Here is a 22,490-nt window from a genome sequence, read left to right on the forward strand (position 1 = left end):
ATTATCGTTTTATTCTTATATAAGCATCACTAGTTCTTAAGTCCATTAATCTTCTATGAACGTCGACCCAATTTATATGATCCTACCATAAACAAAGTTTTCCAATGAGAAGAAAGGGGTCCCATTGTTCAAGAGGCAACTTCAATACTTAAAAACAACTCATTCACTTCCCTAAAGACACGAATGAGTAAATTTCATTTTTTTTGTAGAGTCGTGTCTCAAAAATTGTATGATAAGCTTATTGAGTCAACAATCGTGTCATACACTCTCACCAATATAAATCAAAGAACAATTTCTTATAAGCAGAAGTTCATAACTCAGGTAGGATTGAGATATTGAATTACCTAGGTCATTTAATAAAGTATCAATTTTTTCAGAGATTAATGATTTTGTAGTCTGGAACTAATACTCACACTCATGTGTCAATTACATGAACAACTTTGAATCACATCCTTTGTAATAGTAATATTTACAAAGTGAGTCATATCCATAGCGTTACTAGGATGAGGTGTCCAAAACCTTACCCATAGATACTATTAGACCTTTTAGATTATTATTATTTGAATATGATTCACTACATGTGTTCAACACGTATTGTTTCGTTCTCATCAAATAACCATGAATCTTTAGTTTATTAGATTATTTAATGCAAGACCAATGAGTAAAATAATATATTTTTTATTTTATTAACAAATAAATAATTTTTATATGAATAAATAACCGATTTAGGACCTAAATCTCAACAACTAAATGGTCCTCTCCAAGCTAGGAATCAAAATCATAGCTATAACTAAAACTTACTCTTCTCAGATTAAGCATGGTGTTGATATAATTTGTGGGATAAAACCTACAACATGGATTGCCTGGACGAACAAACATACTAGTACTAAGGGACAATTAAATCTACTATCATGTTAATCTTAAAATTAGTTCAATCAAGTAATAGAAAACAAGAACAAATAAAGAACTTAAGAACGTTAAAAAGAAAAATCTCATTAAACCATAGAATACGAAAAGATCTTATTAAACCATGGAGAATATGCACACCAATAAATAAAAATTACAAAGCAAAGTATGAAGAAACATGGGTTTTTGGCCAAGAATGGCCAAAATGAAGCCTAATGGTGAAAATAGCTAAATCTCTTCTGCTCTAACCTAAAAACAAAGAATATAAATATTTATATAACAGTATATTGTTTGTGTCTAGGGTGAAGTAATGTGGCGACACTAACTGGAACATGCATGCAAACTTGAAGCGCAATATGTTATGCTCTTTGCCTTTAAGCGTTGTGCACAGTTGTATTACTACACTACACAACGCCTTACTTTATGGTCATTTTTGTCATTTTAACATTCTCTCTTAGTTAGATGCATTTAACTTTTATTGGCCTGACCTATTTTTTGCTTAATTCTGTCACTAATGTCCCATTTAGACACTTAAAACCTATATTAAAAATAGTCAAATAAACACAAACAATCTCACTTTTAAATTGAACGTGGGAACGTGAACGTGAATAAAAGAAAATAGTTTTAAATTATTAAATCATATTCTTTAATGGTATATATAGCATTTTTGGTTATTTAACACTAACAAAAAAACCATTTTTGAACGTTAATAAAAAAAACTATTTTTAGTATATAGCAAACGAAACAACAAGCTTATATATAAAAACACTCCTTCTAAAAGTATAGTCAAACGTACGAGTAATTTTAAAATTTTTTATCAAAAGCAATTGAATTAAAATGATCTTTTACAATCCAAACAAAGATAATCGTCTAAGATTTAGATCAAAGTAACTTCATATATACTTTTTCTAATAATTGAAGCAGAGATTGCACATGAGGCATTCTAAAAAGATCCCACAATATAATAATATTAATATAAAATATAGATGTGAGAAATTTACTATTTTAATGTAGTGGAACCTGTAAAAGGGAAATGACAAGTGTTGAGTGTTCACAAATCAATATTTTTATTGTAGTAAAAGAAAGACAGTGCAATGTTTACTCTAAGAATACAGTAGCTAGGCAAGATTTTCAATGTGTGTGTAAAGAATTTCCAGTATTAGGAAGAGTCTTTCATTGACAACTGCCATGGGTGAACTTTATGGAGCTACGATTTGGGCAATATGATTTTTTTGAAGACATTAAGTAGTTTATATATAGAGTCAATCAATGGATAAGTTGAACAAGCCTACTGGAATTGTGTCTTACAATTTTATATGATTTTTGTTCATATAAATATCAGGTTCCTTAAATACACAATTCATATTATTTTGTTGTTCTTGCCTTGCATTATAATGTAATAAGGTTGTTCTGTTTATTATGTTACATTAATTAAATTGGTAGGTCTTTACGTATGAGATTGTCATATTGCTTAGTGGACAGGTTGTAGTATGCTTTTAGTGATGCTATATCATGCATCATGTGTTCAAGTTGCACCGTACTCATTTGGATTTAGGATAATTTACAAATAGGTGTTTGAGTTTCAAATAGTAAGAAATCAATTACAGCTTAGGGTTTAGAGTCTAGGGTTTAATTTTAAATTCTAATATATTTTCTTAATAGTTACATGTGAACTTGGATAAATGACGACCTTGTTCAAGCTGATGACGAACATACTTACTTTGAGTTAGTTTTTGGACCGCCACGTTGGAGATTACCAAAGACTAAAAGGATTAAATCTCACAATGGAAGCCGAAGACTAAAGGGATTGAATCTCACAACGGAGACATTTTATTACTTTTATTTTTATTTGGAAAGATGAAAATACAGATAAATTGTAAATTAAAAAAAATACAAAACACCACTAATAGTTAGGAGTAAACACGATGAAAAACCAAGTCGACCAACAAAAATAGACTAAATCAAAGATGGCCAGTTGGAGAAAAAGAAGGGGTTCGGTCGGTGTCGACTAACAATTTTTTAAAAATTTTCAAAAGTTTAAACAAACCTAAAAACCAATTGATCGATCAACAGATGGTTTGCACTCCTTGATCATAATCGAAGTCAAGTTGAACATGTACCAAACTTATAATAGCCAGTTTGGTGATGATTTTATTGAAAAATCTACTTCGATTGGATCGCGGCTCTTTCCAACTAAAAGCCATCTCCAGCAACCACCACTATCAAAACTCTCCTTGACAATCAAACCAAACAAACTTCGGTAGAAATTAAAAACAAAGTTACTCAAACCTATGAATATGGATATTTTTGTTTTAAACAATTTTTATCAAGAGTGATCAAATTAAAACGATCTTTTGTGAAAACATTAATTTTTCCAAACAATCCAAAGAGATCTAAGATTTAGATTAAAAGTAACTTGATTTCTTTTATAAATAATTGAAGTTGATATCACATGAGGCATGTTATGTGGGCTATTAATCTGTCATGATCTCCGTAAATTGGTGGAAGAATTAAGTTATTTTTCTATTTATTGTTTTGGTTATTTATTTATTTTTAATTATCTCCAAAATTTTAGCAAGCACTAAGTTAGTGGGTTACTAATTTTTGCTTCCTTTTTAGACTATAAATATTAGTCCATTAAATTATATTGAATAAATGCAAGAAGTTTCATTTAATTTTCTCTCCCTCTTGGCAATATATCTTACAAAGTATTTATCTTTGTTTTCTTCAAAAAGAGTGCATGAGATTTTACAGATCTTTGTTTTAAAACCAACATTTGGTATCAGAGAAGGTTGTCTTCTCATCGCATATTCCAACAAAGATGGCAAGCGTCTCGCAGCAAACAAAGGAGAATGGTGGAATGCCGATTCTCTACCCGATGTTAACTCCACATAACTACACGGTGTGGACGATAAAGGCAGAAGAGGAGCCAGCGAGAGGAGCCGAAGTGGATGTGAAGAAAGACAAGAAGGCGCGTGCATACATTCTCCAATGCATCCTGGAAGACGTGCTTCTACAAATCACAAAGAAGAAGACCGCAAAGGAAATATGGGATAGTTTCAAGACAAGGTACTTGGGCAGTGAGCGGGTGCAGATGGTGAGAGTTCAAACCTTGAAGAGTGAGTTTAATGTTTTCGGATGAAGGAAACTGAGACGATCGATGAGTTCGCAAGAAAAATCAGCGGATTAGCAAGCAAGTTCACCACCCTCGGAGTTGCACTTGAGGATTCATCATTGGTCAAAAAGCTCCTCGATTCCGTCCCCGACAAATATCTTTCCATTGTCGCCGAAATCGAGCAATTCCAAGATCTCGAAACCATGTCGTTTGAAGAAGCAATTGGACGAATGAAGGCGTACGAGGAACGAACAACACGACTCCGAGAAAACAATAACAATACCGATGGACAACTCCTACTTACCCATGCTGAATGGAAAGCTAGACAAAAAGGACATAGTGGTGACAACTCTTCGATGAACAAAGGGCGTGGATTTGGTTGTATCGATCGAGGAAGATGGCAAGGATGTGGTGGTGAGCCGTGGTCGTGGCACTAAGCGTCAAAATAGTGCGGGAGACACTAGCAACACTGGAAATGGCACTCGTGATAAAAGTTACATTAAGTGTTTCACTTGCAATAAGATGGGACATTACGCGTCGGAATGTCGTGGAAAAGATCGTGACGATGAAGCTCATCTAACTTGTGCAGTCGAAGAAGAACCGGCTTTGATGATGGTCGTGTCCCAGGAGGTGACACGCACTAGATGTGATCAGGAGGATGCCATACTACTCAGCAAAGAGCGGTGTTGCCAGAGATGTATTGCAACGACAAGAATGGAGAAAGTAATGATGTTTGGTATCTTGACAACGGTGCTAGTAACCACATGACTGGCCACCGTGAGAAGTTCCAAGAATTAGATGAAAGCTTCACTGGGAGGGTGAAGTTTGGCGATGGATCAACCATTCAGATCATGGGAAAAGGAACAGTCATGTTCGAGTGCAAGAACGGTGATCAGAAGGCTCTCCAAGAGGTGTATTACATTCCAAAATTATGTAGTAACATCATAAGCCTCGGACAAATGACAGAAAACGGAAACAAGGTGCAAATGACAGAAGATATCATGAAAGTGTCTGACAAGAGTGGAAAGCTTTTGATGTCGGTGAAGCGAACTCAAAATCGTTTGTACAAGATAACTTTGAAGACACTCAAGCAAGTCTGCCTTCTGACAAGCCTAGAAGATCCGACATGGTTATGGCACGTGAGACTTGGTCATGTAAATTGTCAAGACTTGAAGCTCATGGAGGAGAAGAAATTGGTAGTTGGAGTACCACTAGTGACTCAACCGAACAAGTTATGTGAAGCGTGCGTGATTACAAACAAGCCAGATTGCCCTTCCTCCGTCAATCAACATATAGAGCAAAGAAGTCGTTACAACTCCTCCATGTTGATATATGCGGACCGATTTCACCATGTACTCTTGCTGGAAACAAGTATTTTTTGTTGATCGTTGACGATTCCACAAGATGGATGTGGCTGTATATGTTGGAGGCAAAAAGTGACGCATTTGAAGCATCAAGAAATTCAAACTCTTAAGGAGAACAAGAAGAGTAGAAGATCAAAACGCTCCGGACGGATCGAGGTGGTGAGTTCTTATCTGCAGAGTTCACTCAATTTTGCAAAAAAGAAGGAATCGAACGACACCTCACCGCTCCATATTCACACACACAAAAAATGGCATTGTAGAGCGTCGTAACCACATTGTAATGGCGATGACGAGATCACTCCTCAAAAGCATGCACGTGCTTTCAAAATTTTAGGGAGAGGTAGTGAGACACGCAGTTTATTTGTTAAACTGTCTTCCAAAAAGGCCCTTGGAGAACGCACACCATTTGAAGCTTGGATAGGGAGAAAGCCACATCTTGCACACTTGAGAGTCTTTGGTTGTGTGGCATATGTAAAGAACACAACCCCTCACCTCAAGAAACTCGACGATCGAAGCTCACCGGTGGTATATTTTGGTGTCGAAGAAGGATGCAAAGCTCATCGCTTATATGACCCAGACCGTCAAAAACTACAAATTAGTAGAGATGTTTTTCAAGAGAATCTTGAATGGGCTTGGAACGAAGTCATTAGTGACGGTAAGGAGATTACAGAGTTTCAGGTGATGGACCAATTTTATTCTGACAAGTTCGAAAACTTGGAGGATGTAGAAACTAGGGTTGAAAATGCCTTACCACATGCAACTGAGATACCTATGATTGGAGAGACCAGTTCATCTCCTCCATCGACGAACACATCGGTTCGTCTAAGATCTCTCAGTGACATCTACGCCAACACAGAGAAAGTTGTAGGTGGTAATGAACAAGAGAATGAGGTGATGATGGTAGTGTCTGAAGAACCGACTTGTTATCAAGAAGCTGTTACAGAGGCCTGTTGGTACCAAGCAATGGAGAACGAATTAAAATCCATTGAGAAAAACAACACATGGAGTCTGACTGAGCTTCCACTAGGACATAAACTGAAGAAAGACCCTAATGGAGAAGTTGTCAAGCACAAAACAAGATCGGTTGCTAAAGGCTATGTATTACAAGGCATTGGCTTTGAAGAAGTTTTTGCACCGGTTGCAAGACTTAACACCGTTCGAGTCATTCTTGCATTCGCTGCAAACCAAAGTTGGGAGGTACACCATCTAGATGTGAAGTCGACATTTCTCAATGGAGAATTGGAAGAGGAAGTATATGTTACTCAACTGGAGGATTTTGAGGTTCCAAATGAAAAACACAAGGTGTATAGATTGTCAAAGGCTCTTTACGGATTGAGGCAAACTCCACGAGCTTGGAACATTCGACTTGATAGGAGTCTCAAAGAGCTTGGTTTTGAAAAATGCACTCAAGAGCAAGCAGTCTACACAAGAAGAGAAGAAGAAGAATGTGTTCTTGTTGGAGTGTATGTTCACGATCTCATTGTAACAGGAAGTAGCACTGAAAAGGTCAATAAGTTCAAGCAGCAAATGGTGGCAGAATTTGAAATGAGCGACTTAGGTCTTCTCTCTTACTACTTAGGAATTGAAGTTGAACAACAGAAGAGTCGAATCCTGCTAAAACAACCAACTTATGCTAAAAGAATTTTGCCCCAGTTTGGAATGACTGATTGCAATGCCACAAAGTACCCGATGGAACCCAAGGCACAACTTCACAAAGACAGGGAAGGAGCACCAATTGATGCTACAGAGTACAGAAGCATCGTTGGTTGTCTTAGATACTTACTGAATACAAGGCTAGATCTTTCATATGCTACAACCATGCATTACAAGGTGGTCAAGCAAATACTTAGGTATTTGAGAGGGACAATTCATTTTGGGCTCACTTATAGGAAAGGCCCCAGAGAATTCAATATATTCGGTTACTCTGACGGTGATTTAGCCATTGATCTCGACGGGAGGAAAAGCACAAGTGGAATGACATTCTACTTAAATGAAAGCTTGGTTTCATGGAATTCGCAAAAGCAAAAAACGGTGGCACTCTCATCTTGCGATGCCAAGTTCATTGCAACCACTACCGCAGCTTGCCAAGCATTGTGGTTAAGATGCCTTGTTAGCGAGATAGTCGGAATGGAGCCAAGGCCGGTAACATTATTTGTGGACAACAAATCGGCGATAGCTCTCATGAAGAATCTCGTATTTCATGGTCGCAGCAAGCACATAGATACACATTTTCATTTCATTCGAGAGTGTGTCGAGAATGGACAAATTATCGTTGAATTTGTCAACACTGAAGAACAACGAGTCGATGTTCTGACTAAAGCATTGACGGGAGTAAAGTTAGCTGCTATACGTCAGCTACTTGGTGTTCGTAATTTAGAATCATGTCAGGATTAGGGGGTAGTGTGGGCTATTATAATCTATCATGATCTCCCTTTAGCAAGCACTAAGTTAGTGGGTTACTAATTTTTGCTTCCTTTTTAGACTATGAATATTAGTCCATTAAATTGAATAAATGCAAGAAGTTCCATTTAATTTTCTTTCCCTCTTGGCAATATATCTTACAAAATATTTATATTAGTTTTCTTCAAAAAGAGTATGTGAGATTTTACAGATCATTTGTTTTAAAACCAACATATTAAAAAGAACGAACCCACGCTATAATCTAATATAGATGTGAAATTTTTACTATTTTATTCTAGTGGAACCTGTAAAAGGGATATATCATTATTGTTGAGTATGTTTATAAATCAAAATTTTATTGTGGTAAAAGAAAGACAATGCAATACTTCACTCTAACAGTAGTAGCAGAGCTAGCAAAGATTTCAATGTGTGTGTATGAACTCCAATGTATATTAGCAAGTCTCTCCAAGTCTACACATAATATTATGTAGGTGAAGATGATACTTTGCCAATACTTCACGTAAGTATCACCAGACGAAATATATGTTAAAAGTTAGAGAAAAAAAAAAAGATTGAAACAAGACTTGAAAAAATATAGAATCATTCTAGTCATTGACTTAATCAGATCGTCACCACATCCTAACTTGTATAGAATAAAGAACCAAAGTCCCTCTCACCATAATTATGAGAGAAAAATGTAACTTTTAAGTCATTCTACCTGTAAATATATATACATGTTATAATAAGTGAAATTTTCAAATGTAGTAAAATAAATAAATAAATAATGACATGGATAGAAGCCTACAAGTATCTATCAATGTTCTATCATTCATAGAATCTTAAATTCTTTTATAGTTTGTAAATATTTTGTCAAGTTTGACAACTTTCCCTTGTAATAACGGCACATGAAGTAACTTGAACTTGAATCAATAACTTCTAGCTTCTATATCTTACAATTTTCTAATTTTAACTTTTGGAATCAAAACTATTTTTCTGTGTTTTGCATTTTTTTTTTCCTTGTATGATCCTCAAATTGTAAATTTACCATTGAATCTCATAACCTTATGTGATGAATTTTTTTTTTAATGGTCAGATTTTGACATCTACAATAATACTACATTCTAATTAACTAGGTATAATATGTATCTAGCTAGCTAGTTAAGTCAAACCCAACAAAAATTTCTTATTTATGAGGATGGTATGGTGCCATCAATGATACGATCTATTTTTAAGTAGAAAGACAAAGTTTATATAAATGTAATTGTAGCTACATTATTACAAAATGATGAACAAATAGCAAACTTACCTTAATTATTACAACAACATATAACCCATATTCAATTTCATTTATTGGTGAATCTATGCCCTTAGTTTTGTCATTATTGCCATTGAGGACATATATTTTCATCTTTTTCATGTGTATTTGTGAAGCTACTTTCCCTCTTTCCATTAATTTTTTTTCCTTAAAATTTCCTCTGACATTTTTGTCCTTTAATTGATTCAAGTTTTTTTTTTTCTTCTGATTTTCAAGAAGTCTTGTGTTGATTTATCTGAATTTCCATTGCCTTGTCTTTCTCTCAATTTGTCTTTCCTCTCATTAGCTGATGAGATGATTAGACATTACAAGCTTTAAAAGCTAATCAAAAGAGACATAAAGTAGAGGGAAATCAGAGAGAGAAGAAAGGGAAAAAACACAAGAGCACTTTTTTTTTTTTTTCTTCATTTGGATTTCTAAGGGAAAATGTCCCATTTTATTCATATTATCTACCATTCCAGCTACCTTCAACAGAAGAACTATATACTAGATGAGGAAACTGCAAAACTAAACAATTTTTTTGTGTTATATTCGTTGAAATGTAGATGGGAATAATAAAAAACTATTATTATTATTCCAAATTAAACATATATATATATATATATATATATATATTAGTTTCTCATTAAACTTGATATAAGGTTTTTTCTTTATAATAAATATAAGACATAAGTAATTTTGGAGCTACGAGAAAAATAGAAAGAAAAAAAGAAAAAACAGAAGTCAAAGTTTTGAGACAAAGCCAAAAAAGTTCAACCATCCCAAATGAATGCAAGGAAACAAATCTAGGAGCGGCACGAATAGAGTGTGGGTGAGATGATTGGCCATCTTGCCAAAAGGTTGGCCTCGACCAACTCGTTTGTCCAACTTAGCCATTTGACTCAAAATGCTCACTTTGGCCTATATGATGCTAAGAACAACAAGTGTTTTGAAACAGTTCACCAATACAAAAATCAATCCAACCTTCTAAAGTTCTATACATAAATAGGATAAGAACAATGATAACTCCATATCAGGTAAGTTTATCTCATTCTAGCTTAGAATTTGTTGTGACGTTCGTGTCTTAAGTATCAAAGTGTTTGTGACAATTAACAACGTATAGTACAACAGTGTGTCGTTCTTGTTGTTTTGTATGCAATCTCTTCCCAACATGCACAATATTTAATTAACATTATTACTATTACGTGATTATAACGTTACAAATACATTTTTGAATGTCAGAGTTAAATAATTGTAAATAAGGTGTAAATAATAAGTAAAATTGTATAGGATATATTGAATTATTTAAGATTTATTTACCATTATAGCCTAAGATGAGTATAATTTAGAAATAAAATTAGGAGTGAAAAAGAATAATAAAATAGTTTTGGATGGAAAGTTAAAATGTGGTATTTGAGGAAATGAAGAAAAGAGAAAATTGGAGTTGGCCCCATTAATTACACAAAGACATAATTTATGCAAATCAGATCAGCTCAAAATACGCTGCTTCTCATTGCCTTCCCTCGGTATTCACTCTCACTAACTTCATCATATTATTTCTTTAATTTCCTTCACCTCATCATCATCATATCTCATTATTCATTACACAATTAATAAAATTATAACATCAATCGTCAATCAAATCTCCAAACTTAATTCACTTTAATTACTACCTTTATTTCATATTTCAACATTAACTATACAATTATCTGTATTGATTTTTTCAGTTATTAGTTGTTGCATTTTAATCAAACTTACTGATATTATTAAAATATATCTTCAATTTGTTGGGAGCTATAAATATATGGTTTTATTTAAGTTTATTTTCTAATAGTATGAAATATATATCATATTGATTGAATAAAAAATAATGAATTAAATTTATTATATTTATAAAGATTTTAAACAGTTTTATTATTGTATGATAATTAGTATGGTAGAGAATAAAAATTGGGAGGTAAATAGAAAGTAGGTTTAAGGGAAAAAGAAGCAGTTGGTTGAAAAAGAAAAGAAAAAAGAAAACAGGGGTTGGATCATTTGATGAAAAAGAGTTAAAAGTTAGTTGAGAGTCAGTCTTCTATCTTACATCCAATATCTAACAGTCAACCCCTACCAGTCTCTTTCTTTCTTGCTTTCTTTCTCTCTTTCTCTCTCTTCTCTCTCTTTCTCTCTTCTCTCTCTCTCTCTAAATTTTATTTCCAAATTAAATACTAAATAAATAAAACAGTGATATATCTGTAGCTAAGCTAGAGAGAACGACAGCAAATTCCCAACTGAGGTCACCCAAACCCAAATTTGTTGTCATCTCCTTTAAATTAAATCTCATCTCCTTCTTCAATTCATTCATCTCTCCCATCTCCCATGGGTGCCGACATGTCCAACAACAACAATACCAATAATCCTCTTGCTTTCACCAAAGACTTCTTCTCTTCTCCGGCTCTTTCTCTTACCCTTGTATATATCTTTTTTTCTTTTCCTTGGCTTATATATACATAACTTTCATTTTTTGATTGATTATTCTGACTTGGGTTTTAATTTTTTTTTTTTTTTTTTTTGATCTTTTGAAATTAATTAGGCGGGGATATTTCGACGGAGTGATCATGAGGTGGGGGATGTGGAGATGGAGGAAGTGGATGACGGGAGCGTGGGTGGAGCCAGGAGAGATAATCATGATACCATGACAGCGGAAGTTAGTAGTGAGAATTCGGGACCGGTGGTGAGGTCTAGATCGGAGGAGGAAGAGGAGGAGGAGGAGGAGGGAGGAGGGCAGGATGATCAGGAGAATGAATTAGTAGATCATGGGTGTCAGTTAAAGAGAAGGAAGAAATATCATCGCCATACCACCGAGCAGATCAGAGAAATGGAGGCGTAATATAATTAATTTTAATATTCCAATCCAATTCATTCTTTTCCTTTTTCCTTTTTCCTTCTTGAGGGGGTGTGGGGTGTTGAATAATTAAGTTTATGTGTATAGGTTGTTTAAAGAGTCGCCACATCCAGATGAGAAACAAAGGCAGCAACTCAGCAAGAGATTAGGACTTTCACCAAGGCAGGTCAAGTTTTGGTTTCAAAATCGTCGAACCCAAATCAAAGTAAGAACCTCCTTCATAAGTGTTTTATATATTACATTTCTTGTTAGATATATATAAATGAAGTAAAAATTAAAATAGTACGTTATTCATTTTATGTTATAAAGAATAATAATGCTAGTTTTCTTGATTTTCTTTTGAGGAGAAATTCTCAACCCTTTTAAGGTTTAAGCATTTTTGGTAAACAAATTAAAACAAACCCTTAGTAGAAATAAGTACTAAGCAATCCTATTACTGGTACAAAATTAAATTGTGGACTGTTTGTTTATAGTTTAATATCTATTAGTTTATAAGCTAATAGGTTCATAACTAACTTCTTTCAATTTTATATCACATAGCTAGCTCTTTCTCCTAATTTTGAAAGTGTTCAATGACTCCTTTATGAGTTTGGTAATCATTTCATTTTTTTATTCTTGTCCTTTTAAAATTAAGCATATTTTTTCTCTAAATTCATCTTACACGGTTGTTGAATTTTTAGTTAAATTTGAAAAACAAAACATAATATTTTTTATGCTCCTTTTTATTTGTTTCTTTTGTTTTAATTGTTTAAACAACCATGGGTAGAATATAGATAAGATAACAAAGAAAGAAGGTTGAGAATGGAAAAAGTGTCTATACACTTAATTTTCAAGAACAAACAAAAATAAAACACAAAATGGTTAATCAAACGGAATCTACATGTTTAGGTTTTTATCTACAGTAAGTATAATGATTTAAAAAATTTAGAATTCAGCTTTATGTATAATAAATTCATCAAATTCAGAAAAAGATTAAATATGCAATGATATAATGATACACAAAATCGAAAATTCATGAAACTATATAACATTTTTAAATTTCAAGTTGTGTATCTATTAAAGACGGAAGTTAAACTTCAAAAACTTACTAGACATTATGGAAGTTAAATTAATCATATTTTCATTTCAATTAAACGTGGGTGAGAAATGGAGTCAATCCAAGTGTTTGAATGGATGATATGATATTATATGATTTGAACCAATTTTAAGTATGTGTGATATATATGGTGGTGTGTGTTTATTGGATTGCTTGGAGCAGGCTATTCAAGAGAGGCATGAAAACACATTGTTAAAAGCTGAAATGGAGAAACTTCGAGAAGAAAATAAAGCCATGAGAGAAATTTCCAAGAAAAAAATTGGTTGTCCCAATTGTGGAACTGCCGACGCTACTCAAGACGACCTCGTTTTCACAACCACCGAGCAATTACGTATTAAGAATGCCAAACTCAAAGCCGAGGTAAAAAAATTAAATTTATCCTAACTTCTATCTACTTAAACCGCCATATTTCGAAAAAAAGAAAATTTATCGTTTGATCAAATTTTGTGATTGAACCCTAGATGAACTATACAAAATATTACAATCCACGGAATACATTCAAGTTCTTAGAAAATATTATTAGAAGTTTAAACAAAGGCTTATATTGATTAGCAAAAGAAGTGATCGTAGACCGAAGTATATGATCAGATCATTTTGTATGGTATCAAAAATAAAACCTATAGAAATTTATGCTCAAAATAAACAATATCATTGGTTCAGATAATCATACTACTTGTACTATTCCAAACTTTGAATTGTTCTCTAACCTTTCTTGTATTTTCACTTTGATAATGGATGATAGTTTTTGGTTTTGGAGTGCAATATATTTGAATGAGTTATTTTGCACTTGGTATTATTTAAAGAGAAAAAAACAAAATAAAACTTATATGCAATGCTTGTTTTTAGATAGTCACATCGAGAATAATTTTCAAACGTACTTTACTGTAACTATCACAGGTCGAGAAACTACGAGCAGCACTGGGAAAATATCCACAAGCGGCAGCGTCTCCATCGACATACTCGTCTGGGAACGAACAAGAGACGTCGAACAGAATCTGCTTAGATTTTTACACGGGAATATTTGGACTTGAAAATTCAAGAATCATGGAGAAAGTTGATGAAGCAGTTGAAGAGCTGAAAACAATGGCTGCAGCCGGCGACCCACTTTGGGTCCGGAGCGTGGAGACGGGAAGAGAGATTTTAAACTACGATGAGTATTTGAAAACCTTTCAGTTCAGCAATAATAATTCAAACACTCGTAATTGCCTCAAAACACACATTGAGGCCTCGAGAGAAACGGCTCTTGTTTTCATGGAGCCATCTAGGTTGGTTCAAAGCTTCATGGATGAGGTAATTAATTACCATTTCTCTACTCTCAAATGCTTGAGATTGTTTAATAAATATTTGTTTTTTTTTTTTTCAAATCGTGTTTATTTTTTTATTAATTTTTAATTCTGTTTTTGGATAAATATTTAAATTCCTAGTACATACGTTTTTAAAAGCTACATTTTTATTGTCTGTTTTAAAACCTAACTTTTCTAAACTTTTGATCCACATAAATATTTTTTTAATTAGAACATTTTTTTAGTTTGAAAAGCTTCGTTTGATTTTTTTTTTTTTATAAAATAATGGTAAAAATTAAAGTAGATGACAAAAACAAGGAATCAAATAGTTACTAAATAGATGTTTTGGTTTTTAAAATTATGTTAGGTATTTAGATTTCAAAAATCAAAAGGGTATATCAATGGTGCCTTCATTAATTTTTTTCCTTTCCAGTTTTTCGTTCCTGAAGTGTTCGAAGTTAATGTTACTCTCCTTAAAAAAATAACAGTGTACTAACATGTTAGGATCAAAATAGCATAATTTAGAGTCACATATTTAGCAAAGTGAGCATTAGATAGAAGAAATAATGTAGAAAGATTCAAAGTGGTTATCTTTCAAGTTAATGCACATGAATAGACTAAAATAGATATTATGAAGCTAATATAATATAAGTAGAGAGGTTTAAATTATTCTTTTACTGTAAAAAAATAGGAATAAATAATATGAAATTTAGAATAATTAATCCTATGAAATTAGCTAGAGTTTTGAGTTTAATAGTAGTGGTTAATTTAACAATTATGTAACGTTAATTATGCAGTTTTGTGATGTGTTTTCCAATTATGACTAATAACTTTGTTGGTATAGAATCAATGGAAGGAAATGTTTCCTTTTATGATATCAAAGGCAGCTACAGTTGATGTTATTTGTAATGGAGAAGCTGCCAAATGGAATAATGGTGCAGTGCAATTGGTAAGACTCCATGATAACACTTTACATTTTTCTTTGATGTTATATTCATGAATAAAATAAATATATGTAGAAGTGTAAATTTACAAGGAGTTGTCTGGTAATCATTCAGTTCTATTTGGTTTTGGTAACAGTTTAGTATTTGGTTTGAAAATGAAGTTTTATTTTTTTTTTTTTTAAATACATGAAGTGTGTGCGTTGGAATTTCCCTCAATTTCAATTTCTTATCAAGGTAGTTTTCATCTTCTTTAAAAAATAATCAAATTTTTGGCTAAATTTCAAAAAAAAAAATATGTTTTTAAAAATTATAAAAACAAGATAACAAATTAAAAAATTTAGAGATAAAAATGGCGTTTATAGCTTAATTTTCAAAATCCAAAAACAACAAAATTATACTTATGAAAATGGTCCTTTCTTTTTTGTTTTAAAAAAGTTAAGTCTATTTATGATTTTGTAAATCATTTTAGGATAATTTGTTTCTATTCCAAATATAAGAGTTAACTCTGAGTCAAATTCAAAAAAATTATTAAGAATATTTATTTTTCTTTAATTTTTTAAATTTGACTTGGTTTTAAGACACAACTAGTTATCAATAGGCTTTAAAATCACAGTTAAATTAAACAATGAATTAAAAACTCTTTCATTATCACCCTACTACAGATGTTTGCAGAAGTGCAAATGCTTACACCATTAGTCCCCACAAGAGAAATGTATTTCATTCGCCATTGCAAGCAGCTCGACGCAGAACAGTGGGCAATCGTTGATGTTTCAATCGAAAACGTTGAAGATAACAATATCGATGTATCGTTAGTGAAATATAGAAAACGTCCCTCTGGTTGCATCATTAAGGACGAATCTAATGGTCATTGCAAGGTATGATTTTCAAGACATCTTAATCTCTAATTGAACTATGTCTAGATTGACAGTTAAACCAATGAACATAGTTTGAAGTCTAGATTGACAGTTAAACCAATGAACATAGTTTGAAGTTATAGTTTATGTCAAGGTAACAATGGTGGAACATTTGGAATGTGTAAAAAACAAAGTTCACAACTTGTATAGAAGCATAGTGAACAATGGCACAGCCTTCGGGGCAAGACATTGGATGGCGACTCTTCAACTCCAATGTGAACGTTCTGCTTTCTTCATGGCAACAAACATCCCCATGAAAGACTCAACTGGTTAGGCTTTCCTTCTTCCTAATTCCATAACTAAACTTCACAACAAAACTTCACACACTGATATCATTAAATAAAAGAAAAAGAACAATGATTCCAATTTGTATTATATTGGATGGTTATTAGAAAAATTTTAAGGATATTTTTAAAAATATCAAAATAAATTAAAATATTTACTGGCTATTGTAAAATTTTAGATTATATCAATGATAATAATTAATACACTTCTTTAACTGTTTATCAATGTCACGATAGAAACATATTAGTGTCTATCAATAATAAATATTTTTGCTATATGTTGTAGATATTTGGTCAAATTTTCTATTTTTGACAACTTTCTATTTTTCAATTTATACCCGACTGTTATTAAGAAACCGTTACATTGTGATAGTAGTTTAATCAAATAAATTTCAACTAATCCTTGTGTTAGAGAAGAAAAAAAGTGAAAATTAATTACATAAAAATGTTAACTTTACTTTCTAAAATTGCAATTTACCTATTAAAAGATTGTTTTAGATATGAAAAAGGATGAAAACTATATGTTTAATTTGGTCTATAAATTTTGAGAGTTGTGTTATCTATTAAGTGTAGTTATAAATGGGAAGAAGTGTTTAAATAAATGGTTAAAATTTCCACGTTTTTTATCTCATATATGTAACTAAGTGTATTGTATAAATATATATAAAAAGATGTAAAAATAGGGGTCATTAGAATTTGTATGTATATAGCAGCAAATTCACTAGTATTAATCTAACGAATGTAACAAGATAATACATAAATTTTATGTATCGTATCAAAAAGTTGTCAAGTATTTATAAATCAAGGGTATAGTACATGAGATACAAAATAGCATGAAAATTGATTATAGACAGTTTAAAAGTTTATCAGACACTTGTAAAAAATTAAAACTTTATTATACTAGATATTTACAAGTGTATATACATAGACACGAGAGTCTAAAAAAATTAACAAGAATTACTAGTTGTACTGAAACTCTCTTGACTTAAATTAGGAGTGTCAACACTAGCTGGAAGAAAAAGCACGTTAAAGTTGGCACAGAGAATGAGTTGTAGCTTCTCCCAAGCAGTTGCAGCTTCAAGTTATCAAACATGGACCAAAGTTGTGGGGAAATCAGGGGAAGACATTAGGGTTTGTTCCAGGAAGAATCTTAGTGACCCTGGCGAACCGATTGGAGTAATTTTGTGTGCCGTTTCTTCTCTTTGGTTGCCTCTTTCTCCTCATCTTCTCTTTGATTTCTTTCGAGATGAATCTCGTCGAAGTCAAGTAAGTAAAATTTTATTATGTATTTCAATTTGTCGTAACTCATATGCTTTATTAATTTGAAAGTGTAAAAGCCAATTAACATGCATGAGTGTAGGCCGGTCATGCGTAAGAGACGTTGGATACTTTTAATCTTCATACATTATATTTGATTAAAAACTTGTTAGAAAATGATTTTAAGGACCCCTGTTTCGAGGGTAATTATAAAATGAATGAAATAATTTTTGTAATTTTGAAAATCAATATATAAAATATAGTTTTAAATTCGAATTGGCATAAAAAAAATTGATTTAAAAGCATAAAATAATGAAATAGTAAATGAATTTGAAAGTTACTCTATGTCTTAAATGATATTAATTTAAAGACTGTTTAAGAAGTTATTCAATATAATGTATCACATTGTATAAAGTCAATGATTTGTGGCAATTAGGATGTTGCACTACACATATGACATATGACCCAATCTCTCATATGTTTAAAATTTTAATAAATTGTTGTTACGATGAATGTTATAGTGGGACGCTATGTTTGGTGGAGATAAAGCTAAGACCATTGCAAATTTGGCTAAAGGACAGGATCGAGGCAACTCAGTTACTATTCAAGTAAATTCACTCTCTTTTTTTTTTTTTTTTCTTCCTCCCTCTCTTTTTATATATATATATATGATTATTTTATTTGAATATCTAAAGATAAAAAATGTCTAAAGACATCTTTAACTTTAAAAATGTTCCATTAGATATTGGCAAAAAGAAATTGCTAGGTATGTCTTAATTATTTCACTTATATCTAATAATTTTTTAAAAAAATGTTTGAGATTTTTTTCAAAAAACATTCCAAAATGAAATTCATAAATGATATGCTCATTCTAACCATAACTAAAAGTTAAAAGAAAAAAAATTCCTTTAGGGAAAAAATTTTAACTAACAAGTTTAGTTTGGAACCTAAGTTCCCTCTTCCAACTTCTTTTAAGATTTACCTTCTTGATCTCAACTTTTAATTAAATAATTGCTTTCTATTAATTACTTTTAGGAGGAAATGTCAAAAATATTATAGTGAGTAAAATATTTTACACTATATATTTTTTTAGTGGCTTTTTTATGTAAATAATTTTTTTTGTTATTATTCTTGAAAAAGAATCCCTTACATCAATTTAAAATATAAAAATGAAAATTTTAAATTAATTTTAATGATGATAAAAAAAAAAATCGTGAAACTTAATTGATCAGACTTAGATATATGCATTTCAAGGTGTAGGCATCTATGCGAAGAATTTGGCAATGCCATGTACACACGCACTTACTCTTCCTTTCCCAACACAAAAAAGAATAATTTTTTTAAAAAAACTCACACGTGAGATCTTTTAATTCGGTATAGCATGGGTTGTTATGCACCTAACCTTTTTTTTTTTTTTTCAAATACAACTAATGCATTTTAATCATTCTTTCTTATTTACAAATTTTTAACTTCTTTCAATTAACGGTTATTTGTAAAAGTGACAAAACAAGTTATAATAATTAAGTCCATAACATACATATTTTATTATTTGTGAAAATAGCAAAAATAAAGTCAAGCCTACACATCAAGAGATAAAATGTTACAAATGTGCATCTCGTTATTAATATACATTTGATACACCTTCTACATGTTTAATACACTTAATACCCGTTGATACTTTATGAGACACCTGATACATTTGATAGATACACATGATGCACTTGATACTCTTTGATACACTTGATATCTTTTGATACGTACACATTTGAAACATCTTGATACACACAAAGTGTTACATTGATTCTTCTTGATATACTTGATACCCGTTAGGCCTTGATACACTTGATTAATTTGATACACTTAAAGGGTTCACTTATAACTTTGATATACTTGATACACCGCTAATAAGCTTATTATGTTTCATTGGTACACTAAACAAATTTGATACGTTTGATGTACATGATATGTTTGATACACTATAGATACACTTAGTATTCTTCACTTAGATTAATTAAATACACTTGATATGCTTGAAGTCCTACTTATACACTTGTAAACTTGATTTATATACTTGATAATGATCTGCTTTACTGATATGCTTTAACAATATATTGTTTATATACTTGGTAATGATACACTGAGTTATATCATTCATATACTTAATAGTACTATAATGAACTGCATAAATTTTGAAAAAAATAAAAATCACGTAGTAAGTAAATCAACCAACACTGAGAAAAGTAAAACCAAAACAAAATCAATATAAAAAAAATTAAAATTAAATTCAACTTAAAATACACATCGAAGAAAGTGAAAAAAAAAATCAAATCACAAATGAAATTAAATTACTCTGATAAAAAACCATTATATTGCATATTGCAATTATTGTACTATTGATATTTTAAAATCAAAATTAAGACCGAAGGAACGAAGAATTTTTCTCGTATAAGAATAAATAAATAGTTAGGATATTGAAAAGAGGAAAAAAACAAGGTAGTTTAAAAATAATAATAAATTTAAGTTGAAAAAGTAGTTTTTTTCCATATTTGCAAAATTTATATTTACTGTATTATATTATTAAAATGTTACCTTTACAATTTTCCATAAATGAATTGATAGATAGTAATATAAAAGATTCAAAGTAATTACTTTTTGAATCAATAATAGGGTAAATTATCTTAAAACTTAGAACCAAGTTTCAACCAAAGGTTGAATTTTAAGGGTAAAATAATATTATTTTCAACATATATAACAACTCCAAACAAAATTCTGATAACAATGCCAGTCAAAATAAGTGCAAAGTTATTTAGAAAACAAAAGTTAATTATTAAAAAAAAAAAAAACCCTAAACTAATTAGAAGAATGATATTTACAGACAATAGGATCAAAAGAGAACAATAACAACAACATGTGGATCCTACAAGACAGCTCCACAAACTCATCGGAATCCATGGTGGTTTACTCCGGAGTAGACGTTACCAGCATGCAGTCAGTTATGTCAGGTTGTGATTCCGGCAGCGTCACCATTCTCCCTTCAGGTTTTTCAATTCTCCCTGACGGCGCCGATTCCCGACCACCCCTCCTCATCACTCGTCGTAAAGACGACAAAACTTGCGACACACACGGTGGGGCTCTACTGACCGCCGCCGTCCAAATCCTAACCGACACATCTCCCGCTGCAAAACCCACATTGGAATCGGTTGAGTACGTTAAAAGCATCATTTGTTGTACGTTAAAAAATATTAGAACCAGCATGTGTTGTGAGGAGGATTAATTTAAATTAAACTTAGGTTATAATATTATTAAGCAATATATATAATTGTTAGTAAAGGTTTTTGTTTTTTCCACGTTAGGTTTTATGAATTTGTTTGAGTGGAAATTAAAAGGGTTGGTGGCTGTGTTGAAGTAAAGGCATTATGTCAGTTCCCAATTTGCTGTATGAAATATATGACTTCTTTTTGTGTACATATACTCATTTTTTGTGCTTTTCATTGTAATCCATTTTAGTTCTTGTGCAACTATCAAATTGGAAGTTCTTTTTAGGATCCATAATTTTATGTAAGATGTGTTGGGGAACAAATGGCCATCAGAAGTGCCAACAAATCATCCATCTCATCCCATTCCATAAGGTTCAGTTTGTTGAAGATTATATCTTTCCTCCAATTATGTTCATATATATGTAAATATTTTTAAAAATAACAAAATAAATTAAAATATTTACAAGTTATAACAAAATTTTGAATTCTATTCGTTATAGTCTTCTATCACTCTATAGCATATCAATGACTATCGATAGAATTTGTTATAGGTTCTAAGTGTTTTATTGAATGTGTTATTTTTGAAAATTTCCCTATAAATTTAGTTGTGCAAATATTCTTTATTTCTTATTTTCCACCATTTTGGGAACCCTGTGTATAAATAGTAAAATGCTATTACATTGCTTTGGTAATGAAAGAGAAAATTTCTCTCACCACTTGAAATTCCACAATTTCCTTCTTGGTATCAGAGCATTGAAATGGCCAACGCCATCTCCCTCGTCGGATCTTCAACCACAAACTTCAGTAACCCTCCTATAAATCAATTATCAACTACCCTTTGTGAAACTTGATCATGGAAATTACTTGTTGTGGCAAACTATCTAGCCCTTCCCATTTTGAAGAGTTACAAACTCGAAGGCTATTTGACACAGAAGAAATTCCACGTCCTTCAAAATTCATCACAAATCCAACCGGTGAATCATAATCTGAAATCGATGGCACGGTTGAAGCCACTCATGGAGCATCATCAAGATCAATTGCAACAAAAATGATCGATCTGAAATTTGATCAATGGGTTATCTTTGATCTATTACTTTTGGGTTGGATGTACAACTCAATGACACTGGAAGTGACTCTCCAACCTAATGGGGTTCAACACAGCAAAGGACCTATGGAAAGCCATACAAAGATTTATTTGAAGTACAATCAAGGGACGAGGATGATTTTCTTAGGCACACATTTCAAACTACTTGAAAAGGTAATTAAAAGATATGGAAGATTATTTGTGCATTATGAAAACTAATAACACTAATAACCTCCGCCAAGCTAGCCTAGAGTCTTGTTCCTCTCTGTTACTTAATTTCTCAAGTCTTATTGGGGTTGGATGAAGTTTACACCACCGTAACCATTGTTATTCAAGAAAAACTCAGACATCTCTTGGCTAGATATGTAGTCAAAATTACTAATATTTGAGAAATACTTTGAGCAT

At 31.8% G+C, this 22,490-nt stretch overlaps 1 protein-coding gene across 1 annotated transcript; it reads left to right on the forward strand.

Moving 5' to 3' along the window:
• Positions 1 to 11,250: 11,250 nt before the first annotated feature.
• On the forward strand, positions 11,251 to 21,262 carry LOC101221341 (homeobox-leucine zipper protein GLABRA 2-like). The gene is made up of 11 exons (XM_031881891.1): positions 11,251 to 11,533; positions 11,655 to 11,947; positions 12,054 to 12,171; positions 13,225 to 13,422; positions 13,960 to 14,352; positions 15,190 to 15,294; positions 15,952 to 16,164; positions 16,298 to 16,472; positions 17,482 to 17,753; positions 18,266 to 18,352; positions 20,620 to 21,262. The coding sequence occupies exons 1-11, from the start codon at positions 11,441 to 11,443 to the stop codon at positions 21,016 to 21,018; spliced, it is 2,346 nt and encodes a 781-aa protein (XP_031737751.1). The 5' UTR covers positions 11,251 to 11,440; the 3' UTR covers positions 21,019 to 21,262.
• Positions 21,263 to 22,490: the final 1,228 nt, after the last annotated feature.

This window comes from Cucumis sativus, chromosome 3 (genome assembly GCF_000004075.3).
Source record: "Cucumis sativus cultivar 9930 chromosome 3, Cucumber_9930_V3, whole genome shotgun sequence".
Lineage (NCBI taxonomy): Eukaryota > Viridiplantae > Streptophyta > Magnoliopsida > Cucurbitales > Cucurbitaceae > Cucumis > Cucumis sativus.